Source organism: Brachycentrus maculatus, unplaced genomic scaffold, assembly GCF_059751285.1.
Source record: "Brachycentrus maculatus isolate JH-2025_06_01 unplaced genomic scaffold, ASM5975128v1 h1tg000326l, whole genome shotgun sequence".
NCBI classification, from domain to species: Eukaryota; Metazoa; Arthropoda; class Insecta; order Trichoptera; family Brachycentridae; genus Brachycentrus; species Brachycentrus maculatus.
The window spans coordinates 1,304,764-1,328,596 of NW_028281075.1; the positions used below are offsets into that span (position 1 = coordinate 1,304,764).

General features: G+C 33.2%; 1 protein-coding gene across 3 annotated transcripts; it reads left to right on the forward strand.

Annotated features, from left to right (window-relative positions):
- Positions 1 to 5,595: 5,595 nt before the first annotated feature.
- LOC148304224 (uncharacterized) lies at positions 5,596 to 23,824 on the forward strand. Of its 3 annotated transcripts, XM_088268613.1 has the most exons (3): positions 5,596 to 6,557; positions 15,537 to 15,889; positions 23,646 to 23,824. In XM_088268613.1, exons 2-3 carry the CDS (start codon positions 15,733 to 15,735, stop codon positions 23,822 to 23,824), a joined length of 336 nt encoding a protein of 111 aa, XP_088124739.1. In that variant the 5' UTR covers positions 5,596 to 6,557; positions 15,537 to 15,732. The 3 variants fall into 3 exon arrangements, 2 of the variants coding, with proteins under 2 accessions (XP_088124739.1, XP_088124740.1); XR_015838361.1 differs by lacking the exon at positions 23,646 to 23,824 and having other exon boundaries at positions 5,596 to 6,090; positions 15,537 to 15,582; XM_088268614.1 differs by lacking the exons at positions 5,596 to 6,557; positions 15,537 to 15,889 and adding an exon at positions 19,852 to 20,005 and having other exon boundaries at positions 23,646 to 23,817.
- Positions 23,825 to 23,833: the final 9 nt, after the last annotated feature.

The following is a 23,833-nucleotide window of genomic DNA, read 5'->3' on the forward strand; positions in this document are numbered from 1 at the left end:
CTTACTTTGATGTTTGGTAAACCCATGCTTCGTCTAGCGTTACTTACAATCGAGGAAGCCCTGTTTTCCTGTCAGTAGATTTCAAAACAGTCCGTCTCCGTAGTATAATGATCAGCACACTTGGCTACTGTTCTGGAGGTCCCGGGTTCGATATCCAGGGTCAAATAAATATAAGTGATTTTTTCACTCTATTATTTATTTACTACTATGGAGTGGTACCTGAAGCGGAGGACTGATCACCTTCTTTCATGAGTTATTGATCAAGATAACACTGCGTTTATATAATGCAGCGCTCTTTGCACCATCAGGTGCGGATGAGGGTTTGAAGATGAAGAGAATTACAAGAATCTCCCTGCAAGTGTCAACTGCATTTGAAATTCAAATTCAAGGAACCTATCTCGACGAATTTCTTCCATCTGTGAAACTTCCCATATTATATTTAGGAAAACCAGATACAACATCCACTTCTTCAATTTTTAAGGTTCTTGGTTGGTTGGGAGATATTGCACATAACTATTGTACATAACTATTGTATAGGATGTTTTAAATAAGATGAGTCGGAAATAATACAACTCAACATTTTTTGGAATTTCTCTTCGGTATTGTTTTATAAAATTACATTCCATTTTTTAACTGTTAATTTATTTCAATACTATACTCATTGTATGTAGTGTATTCAAATGTATATTAATTGAATAAAAACTTTCTCATTTGATAATATAACTATGATTGTTGTTACTATTATTATAATTTCAAAGGAATATTTGTTGAAATATTTTTAAAGACAATATTATTATAATTTCAAAGAAATATAACGTTTTTCGGAGAGATTTATGTTTAAAAGTTTTTTTTCAACAAGAAAAATTCCGCATTTGCATTATGACAGATATCCCTGCTGCCTAAAGTAGTATGATTACGGGTATGCAACCCCGAGTGCCCTTGACATAGCTTTTATTCTCCTTTTCCTACCTGAAATTACTTCTTCATTTCCTTTATTATAAAGCAGTTTAGTTTTCACCCAGCTCCTTCACTCACATCATCTGAACCCTTTCAAATAAATACACTCTTTGATCTGCAGAGCACAGGACTGATCACCTTGCCGACATAAAATTAGCTATTTAGTAAGAACCGCATTGACCCGATCCGGTGCCCCATGCACCATTTCGGTGCAAATAAGAGTCATAGAAAGATCCTCTATTTAAAATTGCGATGTGTATCAAGAGGTAAGGTCTCCATTTTACTGTTCATTTTGATTTTTTTTACCTGACTTTATTTTTTTAAATCCTCTTCCGTAGTATAATGGTTAGCAGGTTTAGCTACTGTACTGGAGGTCCCAGGTTCGATTCCCAGGGCAGGGTGAAAATAAAAGTTTTCTTATCCGCCTCCGTGGTGTATTGGTTAGCGTATTTAGCTACCGTGCTGGAGGTCCTGGGTTCGATTCCCAGGGGGAGGGGGTGAAAATAAATATTTGTGATTTTACACTAATATTTATTTCATATTACCCTGGACTAGTCCCTAAATGGCAGGAGTGATCACCTTGCCTTCATATAAGTAACGATCAAGATAACACTACGTCAATACGATACAGTGCCCTATGCACCATTGGGCGCGGATAAGGGTAAGTAGTAGTAAGTTTGTAATTTTAAACAAGATATTGGCATTTTAATAGCTTTGTTTTTTTGGCAGAACTTGCGCGCCATTTTTTCAGCGACCAAACCGATTATTTATTATTCGCGCTGTTTAAAGAAATAGGTCATGGCAACATTTGTCAGCTTTACGAGCAGAATGGCGGAATGCCCATCAGCGTGTTTGCAGTTGGGAGTAAACATCGTCCGGATGAGTGCCATTAATATTGATTTTGTTCGCGCGGCTCGCCGGTTGGTCACCTTCGCGGCGAGCGCAAAAATTATAACATCACATGTACATACACACGCACGCACATCACACACACACATAAATTTATATATATTTATATATATATATATATATATATATATATATATATATATATATATATATATATATATATATATATATATATATATATATATATATATATATATATATATATATATATATATATATATATATATGTGTGTGTGTGCTTGTCCGCCTCCGTAGTGTAATGGTCAACACGTTCGGCTACCATGGAGGTCCCGGGTTCGATGCCTAGGGGGAGGGGAGGGTCAAATGAATATATCCCAACATAGATGTCTCTAGTAAACTCTCGCACACTGTGTTTCGAGTTTGAGTAGTGTGGTTATCAATCATGGGTAGAATTGTTGAATTGGTGAGAAATAAAGGGTCCTTTATTTAGTTTTTTTTTAACTTTAACCAGTTTAAAAACGCGAAAGTCGTTCTAAATAATAGCTCAAAATAAATTGAGAGTTAGAAGTAGGAACTCCAGGGTTATAATTATAGTGAAAAGTTATGCCTTACTCGCAAACACAGAATTCAATCGCCGGAGAGGTTAAACGTCTCTTCACGCCCGATTTTTTTTAATGTATATGGGTATTTTTTAATTTTAAGAATAAATATAGAAAAATATTTTTATATATTTTTTAAATCTTTACATTTCAATAACTCGTTTCTTTTCAAAACCATATAATTATCTCGAAGAAAAACTTATTTTTTTAATACAATAACGGTGTTTTAAGAAAAAAATCAATTCCGTAAAATGTTACCTGGATTTAGAGATAATTATGTTGGGACTTTACTGACGAATTCTGGACCTTGTCGACGTAGTGTAGATAAGTTTGACTTTTGGACCTTTATTTGTTTTTACGATTTTGTTATTTTTAAACCAGTTGTTGATCAGTATTGTCAGAAGTTAACAATACCGAAAAAAACGATAAATACTTTTATGTTTTTTACCGAATAGACATAAAGGTTAGGTTAGGTTACACTAGTTATCTACCTTATACGAAGTCATAACGTTAATTTACGTATGTAATAGGTGCCCAAGATAATCTAGGAAGAAGAATAATGTGCGTAGGTACGCGCACACATTCAAAATAACCTCAAATTATTGAAAATGTTAATTTATACCGTTAAAACCATGGTCGCACATTCGCATCCAGACAAGGCTAGATACGTTTCATCAATTCACCAGAGAACTCAACTCAGTTGATCATGATTTGAATACCATTATTATCAGTTTTATTTTATTGTTTTATCAGTTAGGTACCCGCGTAATCTTTACCAATATAATCCACGCGTACAACCAACACGTCCATACGATTTATTTTTTTACAATTCTAATCAGTTCTAATATGGTGGGTACTACGTATGTATGTGTTATTTATTTATTTTTTATAAATGTGACTTGTTTACCGTTCAGGAAGTTAAAAATCAACGCTCGTGACTTTTTTATACTGCGTAGATATACAAATCAAATATATCGTATCCACCTACATGACAATATTTATATTAGAGAAAACCTCTTGAATAAAAACAGATTTCTTTACCTACATATCGTATCGCTCGTTCAAAATACTCGATAAATAACATATTTAGATGTGCGTCATATTTTCAAGGGCTTTATTTGGCTCCGTACATTTTTTAAATGGCACTGTATCGTATAGAAACAGTAATTTCTTAATAGTTAATTATTTAAAAGTAGGTTCCTTCATTTAATTTCATATCGATTCATCACGAATTTTTTTCCGGGTCCGTGGGCAAAAAGAGTTTTGGGAACCACTGCTCAAAAGATTCGCACTATTTATTTATTTATTTCAAAACATATTACATACATAAATCATATATACATAAAATATTCCCGATGAGTAATTTCTATTTCTCATTTTGGGATATGGGATTAAGGTTAATAAGACTGGAACACAAATAATAAAGCAACAAAAAACATATTTTTTTAAATAACCAAAACTAATACTAATACATGGCAAAATATAAAAACAATAAACAGGTATAATAAATAGGTACAAGAAGCATATTCAAAAGAAATAAATGAGAAAACACAAGGTAAGAAGCATATTTAAAATAAACAAATGAGAAAATATAACAAATGAGAAAATATAAAAAACATAAAGTACAAAACAAAATAAGAAAATATGACTAATCACAACATATCTTTCCATAAAGTAGCTTCTCATATAATTTATTTTGGATCCCCGATTGGGTTTTATTTTAAATATTTCTTTACTTGTCTTTTTCTCCATTTCACTCGTCGCATAATGGAAATTATAAACTAATAAATATTAAAACGTGTTCAGTAAATGTACATTAGCTGAACTAAGTAAATGTACATTGTGAAACATTTATGAGTTAAGTTGAATGTGTCACACCAAATATGGCGTATATTTTTTAAACTGGAATTGATCAAATTCTTGTTAAAGTATTTCAATATGCAAATACGTGTTGAGTCGTTAACGTTCATTAACATTTATACATAAAATTATTGAAAAATAGACAATTGTGGGATGTGATTTATTGTAGACGATAAAAGTATGGGTGTATGTGTTTGTCAACAATGGATTGGTACCGATACATTATGCAGATGCAACGTAATGCAACGCCGACACAAACCAGAATTAAGAAGGCCATACCAAAAGCGAATATTAGTACAGTATTTGGTCAATACCACCTTGCGAAATCCTCAAATAAAACTGTTTTGAAAATAAAACTCAAAAATATATTTTTGAGTTTTTTGCCAAGAATTTTAATATTACCAACCGAAGTACGAAAATGTTGGAAAATCCAAATGCTTTTACTAAACTAAAAGAGCGTTACTAACGCGTGTATTTTTATATGACTAAATCTTAAGGTGGGATAATCGATAGCCCAGAACTATTTTTTTGAACCCAGGTAATTAATATTAGACGTTATTGATTTTTTTGCTTTAAACACCGTTTTTAATAGATTTATATTATCCACTGACACTTCGTGATGGAATTGCATTTTTAATTTATTATTAGATTAAAACCAATATTTTTAGCTTTTCCACTTTTTTATTTGACCAGCGACCGGGTTTCGTCGTTACCGACTGGTCTGACCAGTCTGATGATGTCGGTAACGACGAATCCCGGTCGCTGGTCAAATAAAAAAGTGGAAAAGCTAAAAATATTGGTTTTAATCTAATAATAAATTACACCGTTTTTATGTTGAAAAAATAAGTTTTTCTTCGAAATAAAAATACAGTTTTGAAAAGAAAGGAGTTATTGGAATAAGGAATTATATTTATTATAAATGAAAAAACATAAATCGTATAATAATTTATTAAACTCAGATTTTTAATAGATTTATATTATCCACTGACACTTCGTGATGGAATTGCATTTTTAATATATTATTAGATTAAAACCAATATTTTTAGCTTTTCCACTTTATTTTTATTTGACCAGCGACCGGGTTTCGTCGTTACCGACATCATCAGACTGGTGGGAGGCTATACAAATTGTTATGTTGTATATAAAACAAGGCAGGAGTTGATAACCATGATTTGATATAATTTTTTTTTTCTCAATAAAATTTTTCTCAATAAAATTATATCAAATCATGGTTATCAACTCCTGCCTTGTTTTATATATAACATAACAATTTGTATAGCCTCCCACCAGTCTGATGATGTCGGTAACGACGAAACCCCGTCGCTGGTCAAATAAAAATAAAGTGGAAAAGCTAAAAATATTAGTTTTAATCTAATAATAGATCAGATTTTTAACTCAAAATTAAAGATTTTTTTATTTTGTGAAAAAGTGTTGAAAAACTAAATTATAAAAAATAATATTTTAAAGTGAGGAAAAAACCTGTTCTTCGAGACATGGTGTCCTATATTTTTAGTAATTTATTAAATATTGTTTCGGAACACCAAAAGCTTGCACATATTTAGATGCGTAAGAAAAGTCGCGGGAAAGCCTTCCGATAAGTGAATAAAAAAAAACGCGCGAACCTTTTTTCTTACCCGTGATTAACAGTTGACATTTCAAGGTCCAATATTTTGGGATTGTCTAATAGTATACACAAGTACGTAACACCTTGTAATAATACTGAAAAAAAAGAATAGTAATAAACAAAAATGAATAGTAATAACCCGTTGAAGCAAGGCAAGTATCACCAACACCAATTATGTAGGTAAGTTGTGTACAAGTTTACGGTATTCTTTTTAATAACGGATTCTATAGGCAAAGTATGAAGGTGTCCGCCTCCGTGGTGTAATGGTCAGCGTGTTTAGCTACCGTACTGGAGGTCCCGGGCTCGATTCTCAGGCTGGGTGAAAATAAATATTAGTGATTTTACACTGTAATATTTATTTAATATTACCCTGGACTGGTTCCTGAAGCGCAAGAGTGATCACCTTGCCTTCATGTAAGTAATGATCAAGATAACACTGCGTCAATTCGATGCAGTGCCCTATGCACCATTGGGTGCGGATGAGGGTTATAATAAAATAAATAAAAAATAAGTACGAAGGTAATACGTAATACGTAGTCCGGCTACCAACCACCAGGCTTCAGGTGCTACAAACAAACCACCTTTTCAAGTAAGGGAACAGGGGGAGAACGAGAGTCGGTGGGTAATGAGAGCCTCTACAAAATAAGGTAAGTGCTTAAAAATAATCCAGTCGCTTTGTATTTCATTTGCTAAGTCAGTTTTTTTTTAGGTCAAGGGATCTTGGGAGGTCAAGATCAAGGGAGGTCTTGCATCTCTTATGTCACTGCGACCATATTAGGTCTATTGTGACCTCCCTCTGTATCACAACTCAATCCCAAGACCTACGTGTGACATGTAACTCCAACAGCTCAGGGATGAAACACGCAAAGGAACTGATCATGGGGTACTCGCGGAAATTCACCACAGAAGCTCTAAAGCTTAGCAAAAAACAAATAAGGATCCTAACCAGGACCTTGACAGGACACTGCAGACTGAGGAAACACATGACAAAAATTGGACCACATGACTCCCCAGTATGCTATTTTGTATGGAGGATAACGAAAAGCCAATCCACATTCTCTATAACTGTGACGCACTCGCTCGCAAACGAAATCACATCCTTGGAGGACCACTACTATACTCCGAGAAGGTGAAGTACTTACTTCCAAGACAGGTCGTGAGCTACATGATTCATGTAGGTCTTGAGAGTGAGTTATGATATAGAGGGAGGTCAAAATAGACCTTATATGGTCGCAGTGACATAAGGGATGCAAGATCCCTTGACCTCGTAAAAAAATTATAAGCAAGGAAATTTTTCTAATGCAACTAACAAATTACTGAGGAAAAGAATGGAAATTTAATAAAAAAATGCAAAATTTAGATGCCATGAAAATTGTGAAATTTCGAGGAAAGGGAGCCTAGGGCTTACATTATCCCCCACTCTCCTACTCGACTTGTTCACTGCCCACACCTTCATTTCAGCGTTGAGGACTAAATTGGACACAATAAACTTGTTTACTTCACATCACCGCTTTAAACTGGTTAAATGTCATAGCATCTAGTTTTTCAATGGACCCAAAAAGTCGCCTAAATGGTTTATGTTCTGCAAATAATATATGAAAACAATAATATCAACGACAAGGATATTAAAATAACTAATTTGAATATGGTCCGATAATTTTCATTTATTTCTCAATTTGTAGGTAAATCTTCGAAGAGGGATCAGACAGGAGGAAAACGACATTAACAATGTTTTTATTACGTTATCGATATTTTTATGGACCTCTTTGAGTAAAAAAGAGATATGGAAATTTCGCTTCCAAATCAGGTTTTTTTTTTAGATTATCCGAATCAAACATAAACCTGCAAGATAATTGTTTGTTAAATCCTTGGCCTAATTTAAGATAAAACATATGTAATATAAACGAGTTATCTTGGAAGCCTTAAATTCGATGGTCTTATCATGATTATCGTTGGTTTTATCATTTCAAGATCATTGTCGCAAATTATAAACATTATTTTTAGCTGGTATTTGAAATGCGACACGTCTCCGTCAAATGGAGAATTTGGTACAACATTTTGAGTGTGTCCACATACTTCATCGCAAATCTGGATTATCCAATTATAGGAGCTATTTTTCATTTTATTTTTTACATCTCAACATAGATGAAAATAGATGAATGTTTCGAAATTGGATCATATATGAAACTTCCAAGAATTTGAGTAGTGTGGTTGTCAATCATGGGTAGAATTGGTGAATGTTACACATGTGTAAAGTGATCACTTAAACCAGCCTATGAAGGTCGAAAGCACCGTAAATGTCTAGACTTCAATATTCTTCTTCATCTATGTTGAGATGTAAAAAATAAAATGAGTCTATGGTATATTGCAGGTGTCTGTTTTAACTTGAGACGAGGCATCGATTATTTTTATACGAAAGAAGATGGATGTGTAAGCTTTCCAGGGCTAACGACCTGGTAAGGCTGGCTTAAGTGATCACTTTATACACTTATCTACCTTTAGTTTATAATGATAAATTATATGTTTTTTTTTCGGAATGCGGACAACATCCGAACATCTGCCAAGTCAGCTAGTACACACACGCACACACACACACACACACACACACACACACACACACACACACACACACACACACACACACACACACTCACACACACATATGTATATATATATATATATATATATATATATATATATATATATATTTATATATATATATATATATATATATATATATATATATATATATATATGTATATATATATATATATATATATATATATATATATATATATATATATATATATATATATATATATATATATATATATATATATATATCTATATCTTATCATAAGTTTTACATTCTACAAAACTTCTATTCATTAGCAATTTTTTTATCTAAAAATGAACATGTTATGTTTCAGAAACAGACGTAAAATGTTTTCTCAATCATTAGAAGAAAGGTGATTTGTACAAAAGCATAACGGGATCACTTCAACATCATCCTAAACATCCATATCCCATTCTTAAAAACATATTTCTCTTTTTTGACATATCAATAAAAAAATTATGACTTGCACACTTTTTCCGTGAAATGTTAACAAACAATGCAGCAAATAAACGGAACAAAATAATGTTCTTTAAATTTTGTACATATTTACATACTTAAAAATATGTTCATACATGTACGTTTGAAGGTTTTATAATAAAGTCAATAATACTATCAAGGGTAGGATTATGAACTTTATAATCTATGTGCACAGATAAGCAAAATATCTATAAATTTTAGACATCTGTAACGGTTGACGATTAATATTGTTAGGAAATTCGACAAGACAAACAAGGTGGCTTGGTGGAACTCTGCAAAAAATGTTCTTAATTTGTAAAAATTGTGATTTAAATCAATGTAAACAACTAAAAGAAAATTTAAAAAAAATAATTAAAAAAAAAAAATGTTATGGATAAAACATGACACATCGCTTACTCCTTTCAAGAACGTCATAAAACAAAAAAAACTTGATTTTTCAGGAGAACGTTTTTAAAGTTTAAAAATATATTGAAAATAAATATCAAGCCACTTATTGAACTTTTTGCTGTGCAACAGATCTTTTTAAGTAAAACCTGAAGGTTTTTTCTCCATTAGAAAAATATTTAGTATATTCAAAAAAATTATTAAACAATACCTTTTCTTCAAAATGCAAAAACAATATTTTCTGCCCTGTAGCGGGTTAATATTAAGTTAAAAATATGCCTCTTTGCTGGGATATATTACATTTTCTGGGCATTCCAAAAACATGCACAACTCGAAATTGACGATTTTCGATTTTTGACGTTCTTGAAATGAGTGAGCGATATGGGATTGAAAGCAGAGCGGACACCGTAGTAAAGGGTGTCAGAAATGAAGACTCTAAGAAGCATATCTGGCAAGAGTCTACGAGACAGAATAAGGCACAACAAGATAAGGGAAATATGCGAGATCGAAGTGTCGTTAGGTGGGGAAGGCAACGAAGGAGACAATGGTATGCGCATGTGAGAAGAATGGAACCATCCAGACTCCCCCACATAGCACTGCACGCCCAACCCCAAGGTATGTAGATAACTTCCGGGCAGACCACCAAAGACATGGTTCGATAGCTGGGAATCGACATCTCTCTCTCTCTCTGGTTTCAATCCTGGGATTGGTTTGCAGCAATTTCCTCTATTCTTCTCTTTCATTCTTCACTGTCTTGTGCTGCTCTTTTGAAATCTGCGTATGATGAACAGCGAACGTCCACCAACAGGTCCTCCAGGTACTCTCGGCGTGGGCGTCTCCTAGAGTTTACCCCTCGATCATACCCTCCATTATGGCATGCAAGAGACCTTCTTGACGTATTACATGGCCGATCCATCTTGTACGCCTTTCGGACAAGGTCCTGAGCAGGTGCCTTCCTCCTTCGATTCCTTGAAGAACTTCCTCATTCGTGATGTGGTCTCTCCAGGAAATTCTTAAGAGTTTTCTATAGGACCACTTCTCAAAAGCCTCTAGTCTCCGCTTATCTCTTTCGGATAGGCACCATGTCTCGCAGCCGTACATCAAGACACTCCATACATAGGTCTTTATGAGGAGTATTCTCAGTTTTAGGTCTATATTATTTGACTCTATTATTTTCGACCTTTTATTAAATGCAAGCCTAGCAATCGACATCGCAGGAGGCTAATCACTCTTAAAAACAGGCCACAAGGCCTACACCAAGGAGAAGAAGATAAAAAAGATGTGTAGGGTTCTTTCCGAAAGAATTTATTCGAACTTTAATGTCTGGGTTCGATATAATATACTGTTTTCTTACTTCTCTCATATAGAAAAAGAGTATTGAACTTCTGGTTAGTTGGAATAATATTATTATTCATTTGAGTCATAAACGTTCTCAGAAATCAGACCCATTCCAACATGACATTGCACCGAAGAAAACAGTTATGCAAACATATGAATAATTTTCAGGTTTCAGGTAAACTTTATGTACTCATACAATACACACATGTTACATTGTGAAGAGAATATCACATTTGTTGGGTCAAGATTACATGAACCAAATACTTTTTTAGTTTATTTAACTGAAACGATTTAAGTAGACTGACTTAAAGAAAAATTATTGAAAAAACTTGTTTATTTTAAATCGAAAAAGCTAGGTTTTGTTTGTTTGTGTTTTTTTATTTCTATTTTTAAATTTAATAAAGAAGTTATTCAATTGATTTTTTACGGTAGTCATAAGTACGCAAATTTTCAGATTGATCCAACGAAGGGAAGTGTGTAGAAATCGCTTTACCGACGACATGTCGCTACCCCATAACCAAAATAATAAAACTTCATAAAATAAAACTAGAACATTGTTTTCGACCACTTTTTTATTAGTACTTTTCTCCAACCGGTTTCGACAAGAATATGTACATTCTTATACCTGATGATGGCAAGGATCTTATCGAAACCAGTCAGAAAAAAAGTACTAGTAAAAAAGTGGTTAAAAACAAAGTTCTACTTTTATTTTATAAAGTTTATAAAATGTGCCACGAAGTAACTGCGAAAAACATTCAAGTATATATAATAACAAGTAGTTTTTTTTTTCTAATATTCACTAAACCTTTCAACTAAACTACCTAAACTTGGCGTTATAATGAATGTGATGTTGATTTTATTAGAAAAAAACTGTTTCGGACTGCCCAAAATAGGGACACTTTCTAGTCAACGTCGGAGGGACCCAAAACCCGACACGACAAGTGTAAATCAATTAATACAGCATAAGATTATTTTTTTCCTAATCTGTTTCCAATTCAAATAAATATCTCTAATTTAAATTATTATGTAATGTATTTGAATTTGTATGTACACGTTCTGTTTAATTATTTAGATCGTATTTTGATTAGGCATTAATTTAAATAAAAAGTAGAACATAGAAAGTATAAGGTTTAAAGCGAACGTAAATAAAGGAGTGAGCGAACGCGAGATGTTATTTTGATGATGCAATAAACTCAATTTTGACGTCAGCTGAAAATCGTATAGGTGACTACCTACTACCTACACACTTCATACAAACATAATTCACGTTATAAGATTAATGGATTTCATGTTATAGCATCTTATCAAACAAACACACACACATGTTTTTATATATATATATATATACATATATATATATATATATATATATATATATATATATATATATATATATATATATATATATATATATATATATATATATATATATATATATATATATATATATATATATATATATATATATATATATATATATATATATATATATATATATATATATATATATATATATATATATATATATATATATATATATAAACTTAAGGGAATTTAAAAAAAAATACTGTGTTAAAAATAGAGTAGGTAGTAACCTGAAAATAAAATTTGGTGTTTCAGTGAAAATTGCCATGTACTGGGTAATGTTAGTATTTTTCGTTTAAAACTGTATAATAAGGGTATAAATGAATGTTTTATGCATTCTTTTTGTGACATCTCAACAAAGATGAAGAAGAATATAGAAGTCTGGGCATTTACGGGTTACGACCGTCGTAGTCTGGTTCAAGTGATCACTTCACACATGTGTAATATTCGCCAGTTAACATGATTGACAACCGCACTACTGAAATTCTTGGTACTTCTAGATATGTATATTTATCAAACTCTAAGTAAAGTGTTTGAATTCACTAGAATTCCGCTAAAGACATCAATGGTGGCATGAGAGAAGCTTTTTATTAAGCAGAAACTCTTTCACAAATCCGGGATCATATTCACATACTCGAGAAACACCAGAACATATCCTTTAAATTTTTTTAGCTTATAAATTGACCAGTTAATTTATTTACATTATTTTGAGTGTGTCCAAATACTTAATCACAAATCTGGATTATAATAAATAAATAACGTAAAAAATAACTCCTAATTAAAGATACTCCAGACTGTGAACAAGTATTAGGACACACTTAAAATGTTGTACTTTAAAATTAAATTCATTCGTGTTAAATGTCCTATATTTTTAAAATCTTTAAATTCTCAAAATTTTATCAGATTTGTGAACTTGTGTTTGGACACAGTCAAAATGTTGTAAAGAAAGTTTTATGATTTGGATTGAGAATCATTATCCAACAAACAATCACGAAAAATATAAATCCAGGGCAGGGATTTTAACAACAGATCTAGGTTAATTCCCAGTGTGTTGAGTTGAATGCTTTTCTTGCTATCGGGATATTTTAACATTCAGCTGTAAAGCAGAGCGTATTATTACAATAATATTTGTGTTTTTTGTGGAGCTTTCTAAACGAGGTCACTAAACAAAACAAAGAGAACATTAATATGAATATGATTAATCTGTTATACAATATATTTTCCGTTACGAAGGTGTATATGTTATACATATATATATATATATATATATATATATATATATATATATATATATATATATATATATATATATATATATATATATATATATATATATATATATATATATATATATATATATATATATATATATATATATATGTATATATATATATATATATATATATATATATATATATATATATATATATATATATATATATATATATATATATATATATATATATATACATATATATATATATACACACACACACACACACCATATCGCACCCCTAAATCAAAAGAGTATCAACCCAAAAAAACTGTTTTCTCAGGAGAAACGAAAAACGTATAGTGATGTCGCCTGATATAATAGAGGTTTCCTGTTTTGTTTTGTGAATGGACAATGCATATTAAAGAATAATTACATTAAAACATTTCATACTAACTAACTAACTAACCATCACGCCGCTTCCCCGAAGGGGTAGGCAGAGAGAATCGAACTCTTTTATTTACCAAAAGGAACATATAGTGCTATATTTTGAAGAATATTTAAGATATTGACAAATCGGGTAAATTGATAGATTCGTCTTCGTTTGTAGAATCCGAATTATCAAAAAAATCATAATTTTTTAGTTGATACAGTTGTGATCTAGGTGTGCGATATATATTCTAACCCCTATCCGATCAAGATAACACTGCTAATCAGCCTTGCGCTTCAGGTACCAGTCCAGGGTGATATCAAATAAATATTATACTTAACAATCACAAATATTTATTTTGATCCTCTTGGGAACGAACCCGGGGCCTCCAGCATGGTAGCCTAGCGCACTAACCACCAAACTATGGAGATGGAAAAATGTCAAAACATTAATTTGAAAATGCCATAATAAGGCGAAACAATTGCCACGAAATTTATTTTTATGTTATTTTAACAATAAAATACAATTTAGTATTATTTTTTAACATCTCATCAAAGATGAAGAGGAATATGAAAATCTGGGTATTTACGGGGCTGATGACCGTCATAGGCTTGTTTAAGTGATCACTTTACACACGTGTAACATTTTACCAATTCTACCCATTATTGACAGCCACACTACTCAAATTCTTGGAAGTTCTATATTTATGAACCAATTTTGAAACATTGTTCCTGAATCACTAGAACAGGTGAGATGAAAAGAAGCTTTTTATTGAGTAGAAACTCTTTCAATAGTAAATGCCCAGACTTCCATTTTCTTCTTCATCTTTGATGAGATGTCAAAAAATAATTCGAAAATAACTTACTATAATTTGAGATAATCCAGATTTTGTGAACAAGTATTTGGACACACTCGAAATGTTACGATTTAGTAGACTCGAAAAAGTCAGTGTTTGATTTTAAGATTTAATATACATGTATCAACTGTGGTTTCTTGTTATTCATGAGTGAAAATTCTAGGCAAAAACACTCACAACCTTGACATATTTTTTTACTTATGTAGGTACTTATACCTACTCATTACTGAAGGTATCAGCGGAAAAAGAGTTATTTGCCGTGATAAAAGTAATAACTATATTATTATTTGAATGTTATCTGATAACAGTTGTTTGGGTTTGCGAATTTTGTTTTCACAATCGGGCATATTTAACGAGTATAGACGGTGTAATGGGTGACTTGTAATTTTTATTTGAGATAATTATCCTGTTTGATTCGGTTCAGATTCTGCATTATTTGTATTTATCTACATACACGAGTATATTTTGGCTCTTTAGGCAAAACAACAGTATGTGAAACGTCTGAGACATTACATTCTATCTTTAGAATCCTAACTGTCCATCAAAGCTCTTCCCTTAGTTTTTCCCTCTACTACCTCCTTCCCTACACTTCCCTTTTTCCTTTGCCTTCCTTATTATCATCAATTTGTAATTTTGTTATGGTTCGATATTATGAATTTCACACATACTATTTCTTTTTCTCTTTTTTTACATGTATTGAAATATTTTTGTACATATTTTTACTTATATATATATATATATATATATATATATATATATATATATATATATATATATATATATATATATATATATATGTAATATATATATATATATATATATATATATATATATATATATATATATATATATATATATATATATATGTATATATATGTAAAAATATATATACATATATATATATATATATATATGTATATATATTTTTTTTAACTCTTTATTCCAGCTTGACTAAGTGGTGGGTGCAATACTTAGTCAGCCATATATGTTTTACAACATTTTATTTATACAATGAAATAAAAAAATAAGAAAGTGAAAGAAAAAAAAAGAAAAAATAAAAATAATAAAAATAATAAATTTGGAGAGATGTAGATGAAAATTAGCTCGCTGGCAAACGCAGCACCACGCTCCAGTGCCGCCACATGTCCAGCCCCCATCTGTGCTCCACAAGCCGCTTTATGATGAGGTTGGAGCTCTTCATCAGCCTCTCCAGGAAGCCTGCCACTCGGTGCCTTAACAGGCCATCCCAATGTGGTAGGCGTGCTGTGGCAAACATACCACTCGCGCTGCAGTGTCGGGGTAACTTCATTAAAGCTCTGTAGCCGTTATTGTAGCATATTTTCATGCTCTTTAAGCTTCAAACATACATAATCAGATATATACATAATCAGATTCGATTTTGGGAGGGATTTACATCCTATGGTGAAAAGGGCACTAAAACTGATCATACAGACATATTTCGATCGTTAGTTACGCAATCAATCTTAGTTTCCGATTCAGAGTGCAACATATTTATATGTATTTAATACAGTGTAGACAAATTTCAATGTTGCCAGCGTAATGAATCGAACCTGGCACCTCACGCATCTTAGCCAAAGTGCTAACCGTTACACTTAAGAGGCAAACAAAGCGTTGTGAGTAAAAAATCAATAGTCTTTCGAGGTCTATGCATTCATGTTGAATAAGTACTGGTACCTAGTAATGGAATTGGATTCAATGTCGTCTGGAACATTCAAGGGTAACATTTTCTATTTGTACATACTGTATATTTTGTGCCATGCCTGAGAGTTCAAATCAACTTTCCCTAGTAGTGTACGACATTTGTAGAAAAAATTATTCATTCTGTTAAGTTACGAATAAGCACCTTTTTGATGCGAATACTCTTTATACTCCGTGTCTTTGCATTATGAGGTCTGATTGCGGAACGGATTCCCGTTAGACGTGACTCGGGTCACGACTGTTGGGTGTGTCGGGAAGGGTACGTCGGGAGGGGGTGGGAGCGAGGGGTGTAGAGGGTTCGGGACAGTTTTCTTCCATTTTCCATATATGTTCAATATATACAAGAGACGTTCTATCCGACCACACGTGTTTTTTGGACATTAGGGTGTTTTTTTTTTGAGGTATACAAATTTAAATTTCTCGCAATGTGGTATGTTGCGCCATCTTTTTGAAACCTCAGCTCTGTCACATCAATGGCGCAACGTGCCACCATAATTTTTATTCGGGAAATTTGAATTTGTAAACCTCTAAAAAAAGACGCTATAAAAGTAAATTTTCACAATTATTGCTCATATGCCAAATATACCAAAATGCCAAATCAACAACTAACAATATTTATAAATTAAATATTTAAGTCAACCATTGATTTTTAGAGTGTACAAAATTGTATTTTATATTCTTTTTTTGACATCTCAACATAGTTGAAGAAGAATATAGAAGTCTGGGCAAATGCCCAGACTTCTATATTCGTAAGCCCCGTAAATACGGGGCTTACGATCGTCATAGGCTGGTTTAAGTGATCACTTTACACACGTGTAACATTCACCAATTCCACCCATGATTGACAACCACACTACTCAAATTCTCGGAACTTCTAAGTATATTCTCGGAACTTCTATGTATATTGATCAAATTCGAAACAATTTAAACAAGTATATTGATCAAATTCTAAGTATATATTGTATTTGGACACGCTCAAAATGTTGTATATTGTATTTTATTATTCAAAATATATAAAATTTTATTTTGTAATAATTGTTTCGCCTTGTTATGGCATTTTTAAACTACCATCTGACTGTCGGAGTCGGTATAATCGGCGTGTATGTATGAGAAGATCTATGAACGTGATAGAGGCGAAGATTGTGTGCAGACAAATTGGTGCGGCATTCTATTATCTGTGCCTATCCCTGCGGGGAAGCGGCGTGATGGTTAGTCTGTTTTTAGTTTTTAAATTTGATTTAGAAATAATGGCGTGTGACACGTGTAAAGTGTAAAGATTCTAACACAATTAATTTAAATTTCAGAGAATTCTCAGCAAAGCTCAACTCGTTTGGTTAGTCTCCAAGAAAACTTGAGATATAAATAGACTTGAAGCTAAAGTTGCCAATGGGTTTATTTGCTACAAGCGAGTTGCTAGGGCGCTTGTCCACTATCCTGAATTCCGTGGAATTTTACCGTCCGGCACGTCAGCTAGCGTTTTAAAACGACGATTGGCTTGGATTGGCATCTTTCTTCGGATCGGAGCTTTTGATCGGTGCGTGAACACGTTGCGCGTAAATTCGATCACGCTAAACTGTCGTAGTCGTTTTCATCTTTCAAAACCGGACTGCTGGACGGCGAAATCCCGTGTAGTGGACAAACGCACTAAGTCGACACGCGGTGTACTAAAATATCGCAAACTGTCATTGCAACTCGTAGTTATTGATTTTTACTTTCGCATATTTTACCTATGTATGTTGGCATGAACTAATTCTTATTCTAACCTTTGTCTGTACCCAATACGATCCAGTGCCCATGGTGCATTGGGCACTGGATCGTATTGATGCAATGTTTTCTTGATAGTTACTTACGTGAAGGCGAGGTAATTACTCCTGCGCTTCGGGTATTCAGGTACCAGTCCAGAATTATATTAAATATTTTGTTTTTAAATTGGCCTGGGTGTTTTGTTATGTATTTTTCACATTTGCGAATGAAGTATGGGCATTTACGAGGCTTGCGGCCGTCATAGGCTGGTTTAAATTATCACTTTACACACGTGTAGCATTCACCAATTCAACCCACAATTGACTACCACACTACTTAAATTCTTGGAAATTCTATATACATATCATCCAATTTCGAAATATTTCCCTTGAATCATTAGAACTTCACTAGAGACATCTATTGGTGAGATGAAAGAAGCTTTTTATTGAGCACTATTTGTATGTATGTGGACACCGCCAAGGACACTCTAGTCCTCGGATGCGGTGTGCGGTTTGCGATTTATGAGAAGCAGGAAGGTGTTATAAAAAAAAGCAGTTTAGATACACCAAATTTTAGCCATGAATCTATCAGCTGTGTCGCGAAGTGGGATGTACATAAAACTACGAGTTGATCAGCGCCCTTGAGATGATTTATCACAAAAATGGCGCTTAACTGCTTGACTACTAAGAAACAATATATTGAACCATGTAAACTTTGAAAAAAGTCGATATACCGACGTTTTTCGGCGTCGAAATACCGACGAAAAATAAAAATGCTTTTTTTGTTGTAAAAACCCTTTTTTAACCCATTCAATCCATTTTTGAAATGAACCATTATTGCAAACAAGTTTTCAACACTTTTAGCATCCTTTAAAGAAAAATCTCAGCAGTTAACGGTTAAAGCCCAAAACGATATATTAAGTATACATTTTTTTTCCGTTTTAATCCTGTAATAGTTAACTGAGCCATTTATCGATTTTACAGTTTTTCTTACGACAAAAACACAACACAAAAACAGCTCTTGGGCATTTACACTTTTTTTTACTAACTGGCACAAAATGTTAAGTTTTGACATATAATGGCCTTTCTAACAGATTATACATTGTAAAATACTATATTTTTCTTGATTAGGCATTAACTTTGTGGAATGACATGTTTATTTAAAAAAAATAAACACTTGTATACAATCACTTAATGAGTTTTGTAGCTGTAGATGAAAACATCTATAGTTTTCGAAACTAGTCATTATACAAATGTTTAATTTTTCAAAAAAGGTGTAAAATATTTGTCATATTATAAAATATCAAAATTCCTAAAAAATATGAATTTTCTTCAAGCTAAAATATTCTGTCTTTGATAAAACTATGTAAACTCGTAAAGATATATTATATATAGGAGATCGATTTGCAATTAAACGTAGAATTTACTACGTAGGTATAGAATTTTACCATATGTATGTATGATAAATATTTTTTCTACTGAGTGCGTGATCGAGTGAGTGAAATGCGTGATCGACCATGTCTTTACTTTGTCAGTTATTCTCGAAAATGATATAGAAAACAAGAAAATTGCGCAGTGAATCTACTCACTAAATCGAAAAGGTAAACAAATTAATCGAAGCGAGTATTTTAACGATATGTACATAATCCGACTAGTTCTCCTTTCATATCGGATCAATGCATAACACAGAATTAAGTAAACAAACATCTACGGCTGCCAGAATAACACACCCAAGAATGTGGTGACGTTTAAATAATATAAAAGGTACGTGTACCGTACATAATATTATACAAATGTTGGACAAAGTTGATTATCGTCGCCACAGTGATAAAGTGGCGTGATACTATGACGCCATTTGGTTGTTGTTGTGAATGGTTTCTCGGAACAGCGGAGGCTCGACCAGTCCGCGGTACATGCGACGTACCAGCCTACCGAGGAGCTGACTAATCATGAGGTACCTTGCACTGGGAGCTTAAATAATTACGTATTATATTAAACTAATGCGTACGAGTAGCAATTCAGTAGAATGTATACTTCAGACTTTGCCTGGAAGTGCAAAATTGTTGTTCATTTTAAGTAAAGATCCAACAAACGGAGGTCCGAACGGCCTCCATTTCGCTCACTCCTTAACGTCATAAATCAAAAATCACAAATTTTCAATCGTGCATGTTTTCGAAATACCCAGAAAATATACTATATCCCAGCAAAAGAGGCATATTTTAAACTTAATATTTACCCGCTACAGGGCAGAAAGTGTTGCTTTTGCATTTTGAAGAAAAGGTATTAATTAATTATTTTTTGAAATAAACTAAATATATTTCAAATGGAGAAAAAACCTTCAGGTTTTACCTAAAAAGATCTGTTGCACAGTAATAAGTTCAATAAGTGGCTTGATATGTATTTTTAATACATTGTAATATATTTTTAACATTAAAAACGTTCTCCTGAAAAATCAGTTTTTTTATTATGACGTTCTTGAAAGGAGTGAGCGATTTGTATAAAAGGCCATCAGCGAAAGACTGAAGGGCCGATCAACGTCGACCCAAAATGCTAGCCGACAGATATTCGGCCAACAAAGGTGGTTCAAAGTTCTAACTGACAATGATGACAAGGTGATACATGTTGCCTCAAATGGTCGATCAATGTTAGTCCCGAGGGTTTATTGACAGAGGCGCGTAAGTCGACCAGTGTTGGCCCGAAGCGCCAACAAAAGTAGGGCTAAAGCTCAGGGATCAAAGTCGGAACAAAGGGCTAGCCAACAGTGTCTCGAAGAGCCATTAAATGTTGGCTTGAATTGTCAAATAGTCCGAGAGGCTTACCAACCGGAGGTCGAACAACGATGATCGGAAGAGTCAACTAAGTATGTAACTATGTAGACTTATGTGTTTTCTATAAAACCGTTAAATAATTTTATCTGATCGATTTTAGCAAATAATACAAAAATATGAAAAAAATAATACGATAAGAACTTTTCTCCTCACTATCCTTTCTTATCCATACTTAGTACCATAATTATTCTTCACTTCCCGATGGTGCATAGGGCACTGCATCATATAAACGTAGTGTTATCTAGAACGTTAAGACACGAAGGAAAGGTGATCCAGCCAGATACCAGTCCAGGGTATTATTGAATAAATATTACAATGAGAAAATCACTTATACTTATTTGACCCTCCAGGGGTAGCCAAGCGTGCTGACCATTACACTACGGAGGCGGACAGAATTATATAAAATTATACAGACCATTATTATACAAAAGTTTAAGTTTGTAAAACAAATTCGGAAGGAGAAAACCTTGAACTCGATTGTCGGTAGGTCGTCTAAACGTCTAAACGTTATCAGACTTATTATGTGTGCTTGAATTCGATACAATATCTGCATGATTATACACAATGCCAAACTGTGTAAGTTTAATACGTAAGCACCTATACATATACATACACAGAGAAAACATAACAGGTTAATAATAATAATTAGAATTTAATAATATTATTTAGATTTTTTACTTGGCATTTAAAAGCCGTTATCATTATCCTATAGGTGGTTACTATAATTTATTGGTCCTGATTCGAAACATGATAAGGATTTTTTTATTTAAAGTTATTGGTGATTTTTTTGTGAATTTTTTGTCAAGGCCTTGGTACATAAATACTATTTTATGTACAAAATGTAAATATAAATATAAAATTTATATATAAAAAAGTGAAAATATGGGTTATATTCATATTACTTTTTATTATTAATATTTAATGAGATTCTTAATGGATTTTTATGGCGTCCTTAAAAATCTTATCTCAAAAACACCGATTAGTTTTCACCCCGTCTTATGATGGACAATTTGTGCTTATGAAAAATAATTTTTCTGAGATACCGAGGGACCTTTTTTTATTTAATAAATAAAATTTATGTAAAATTAATATAAACCATAAAATACTTGTTCCTTAGAAACTTGGTACTATGTACTGTACTTGGAAACATGTCTTAGTTTTCTTACTTTTTAACCAATATTAATACCTACACGTATTATATTTAAAATGTTCTTCTATCCATTGTTCACAGCTTCAAGCCAAATGTTAGTTAAATGCATCGTTGAAAACTTAGGTTGAAGGAACGCGAGCTCTTTTTTCGTTTCACGATTAAAAATAATTTACTTTAAAAGAAATACAAAACCGTTCGAATAATTGGCAACAGCGCAGGATATTTTGGCACCGCCACGTGGTGATATTTATTTTCATTGTTTCCCTATTTTTTATGGAGCGTGGATCTTAATCGATTTGAAAACAGCAGTATTTTTTAAAAATAATTCTACAGGTATCATTAGGATCTAAAAGCTGTGTTTATTTAAAATATTTTGAGGTTATGTTTTCTTTTAGGAATGTGCTATACTTCATTACATTACGATTGGAGTAAATAATAGTAGCCGCTTGTGGCGCTGCTATCGGTTTATATACGTAAACATAGAGGTTCTCAAAGCTCTCCTACGAAAACACGAAAAAATGATGTCATAGATATGTTTATTTTTTTATTATAATATACATTTATAATATCATTTATATGCCGTTTATGGGTTGTCTTCATTTGTGATAAGGTAGCTGTAAATTATGTTGTAAATTACTGCTTACTAAAAATATATTATGAAATAAAAATTACTCTCCATGTTCATTTGTATACTACTACTGCTACTACCATCACGCTGCTTAGTAGGCAGAGAGGATGGAACGCCACACTCTTCTGTCAATTCCATGCACCTATGCGGCATTCCATCCTCCTCTTTGCACCTCTGCGAGAGACGCTGCATAGTGGGTGGTGAGCCTCTCTGCATTTGACGGCATCGTCTCGCTCAATTTCCTGTATACATTTATTGGAAACAGGTATCTATGCATTACTTTTTTGAGCAATAACCCGAGAAGCTCTATTGTGTTAGCTTGATTTCAAGATATGAAAATAACAATTTGTATTTTTGGTGCCATTTTCACAGTCAAGCATCCACCTGACATCATCTTATCGCAGCGTCTACGGAATGGATGTTTTAGTTTGTGATAAAAATGGTACTGACAATAAATACATTGGTACTTAATTATCCGTAGGTTTAATGGATAGTGTGTTTAGCTACCGTGCTGGGGGTCCGGGGATCATTCCCAGGGGGGATCATATAAATATAAGTGATTTTTTTCACTCTAATATTTATTCAATATTACCCTGGACTGGTACCTGAAAGCTGATAACCTTTCCTTCATGTGTAAACGATCTAGATAACACTGCGTTTATATGATGCAGTGCCCTATGCACCATCGGGTGCGTATAAAGGTTTGAAGTGAATAATAATTTGGAGGGGTGAAAATAAATCTTAGTGGTTTTACACTATAATATTTATTTGATATTACTCTGAAGCACAGGAGTGATCACCTTGCCTACGTGTAAGTAAAGATCAAGAGAACACTGCTTCAAAACGATGCAGTGCCCTGTGCACCATTGGGTGCCGATAAGGGTTAGAAGAATAGCTACAATGTACATAAGAAGCAGAATCGGACCCACCTCGCATCTACCCGTGTAATATACAGTATTGATTTTTCAGTGTGTGTTTTTGCACGTAGGCCACGGTGCCTGGCGCGGCATTACGAGCGCACAAGCGGTGCCCGGTGGCCGCTGCGAGCGCGCGCCCCCGCGTTGGGGAGCCGCCTGCCGCGCGCCGGCCGGCCGGCGCGCTCGCCTTGTGCGGCGCTATCGAGCGCCCCCCGCTCCGCCGCCCCGCCGCCAGCCCGCTAGCTGCTAGCAGTGCCAG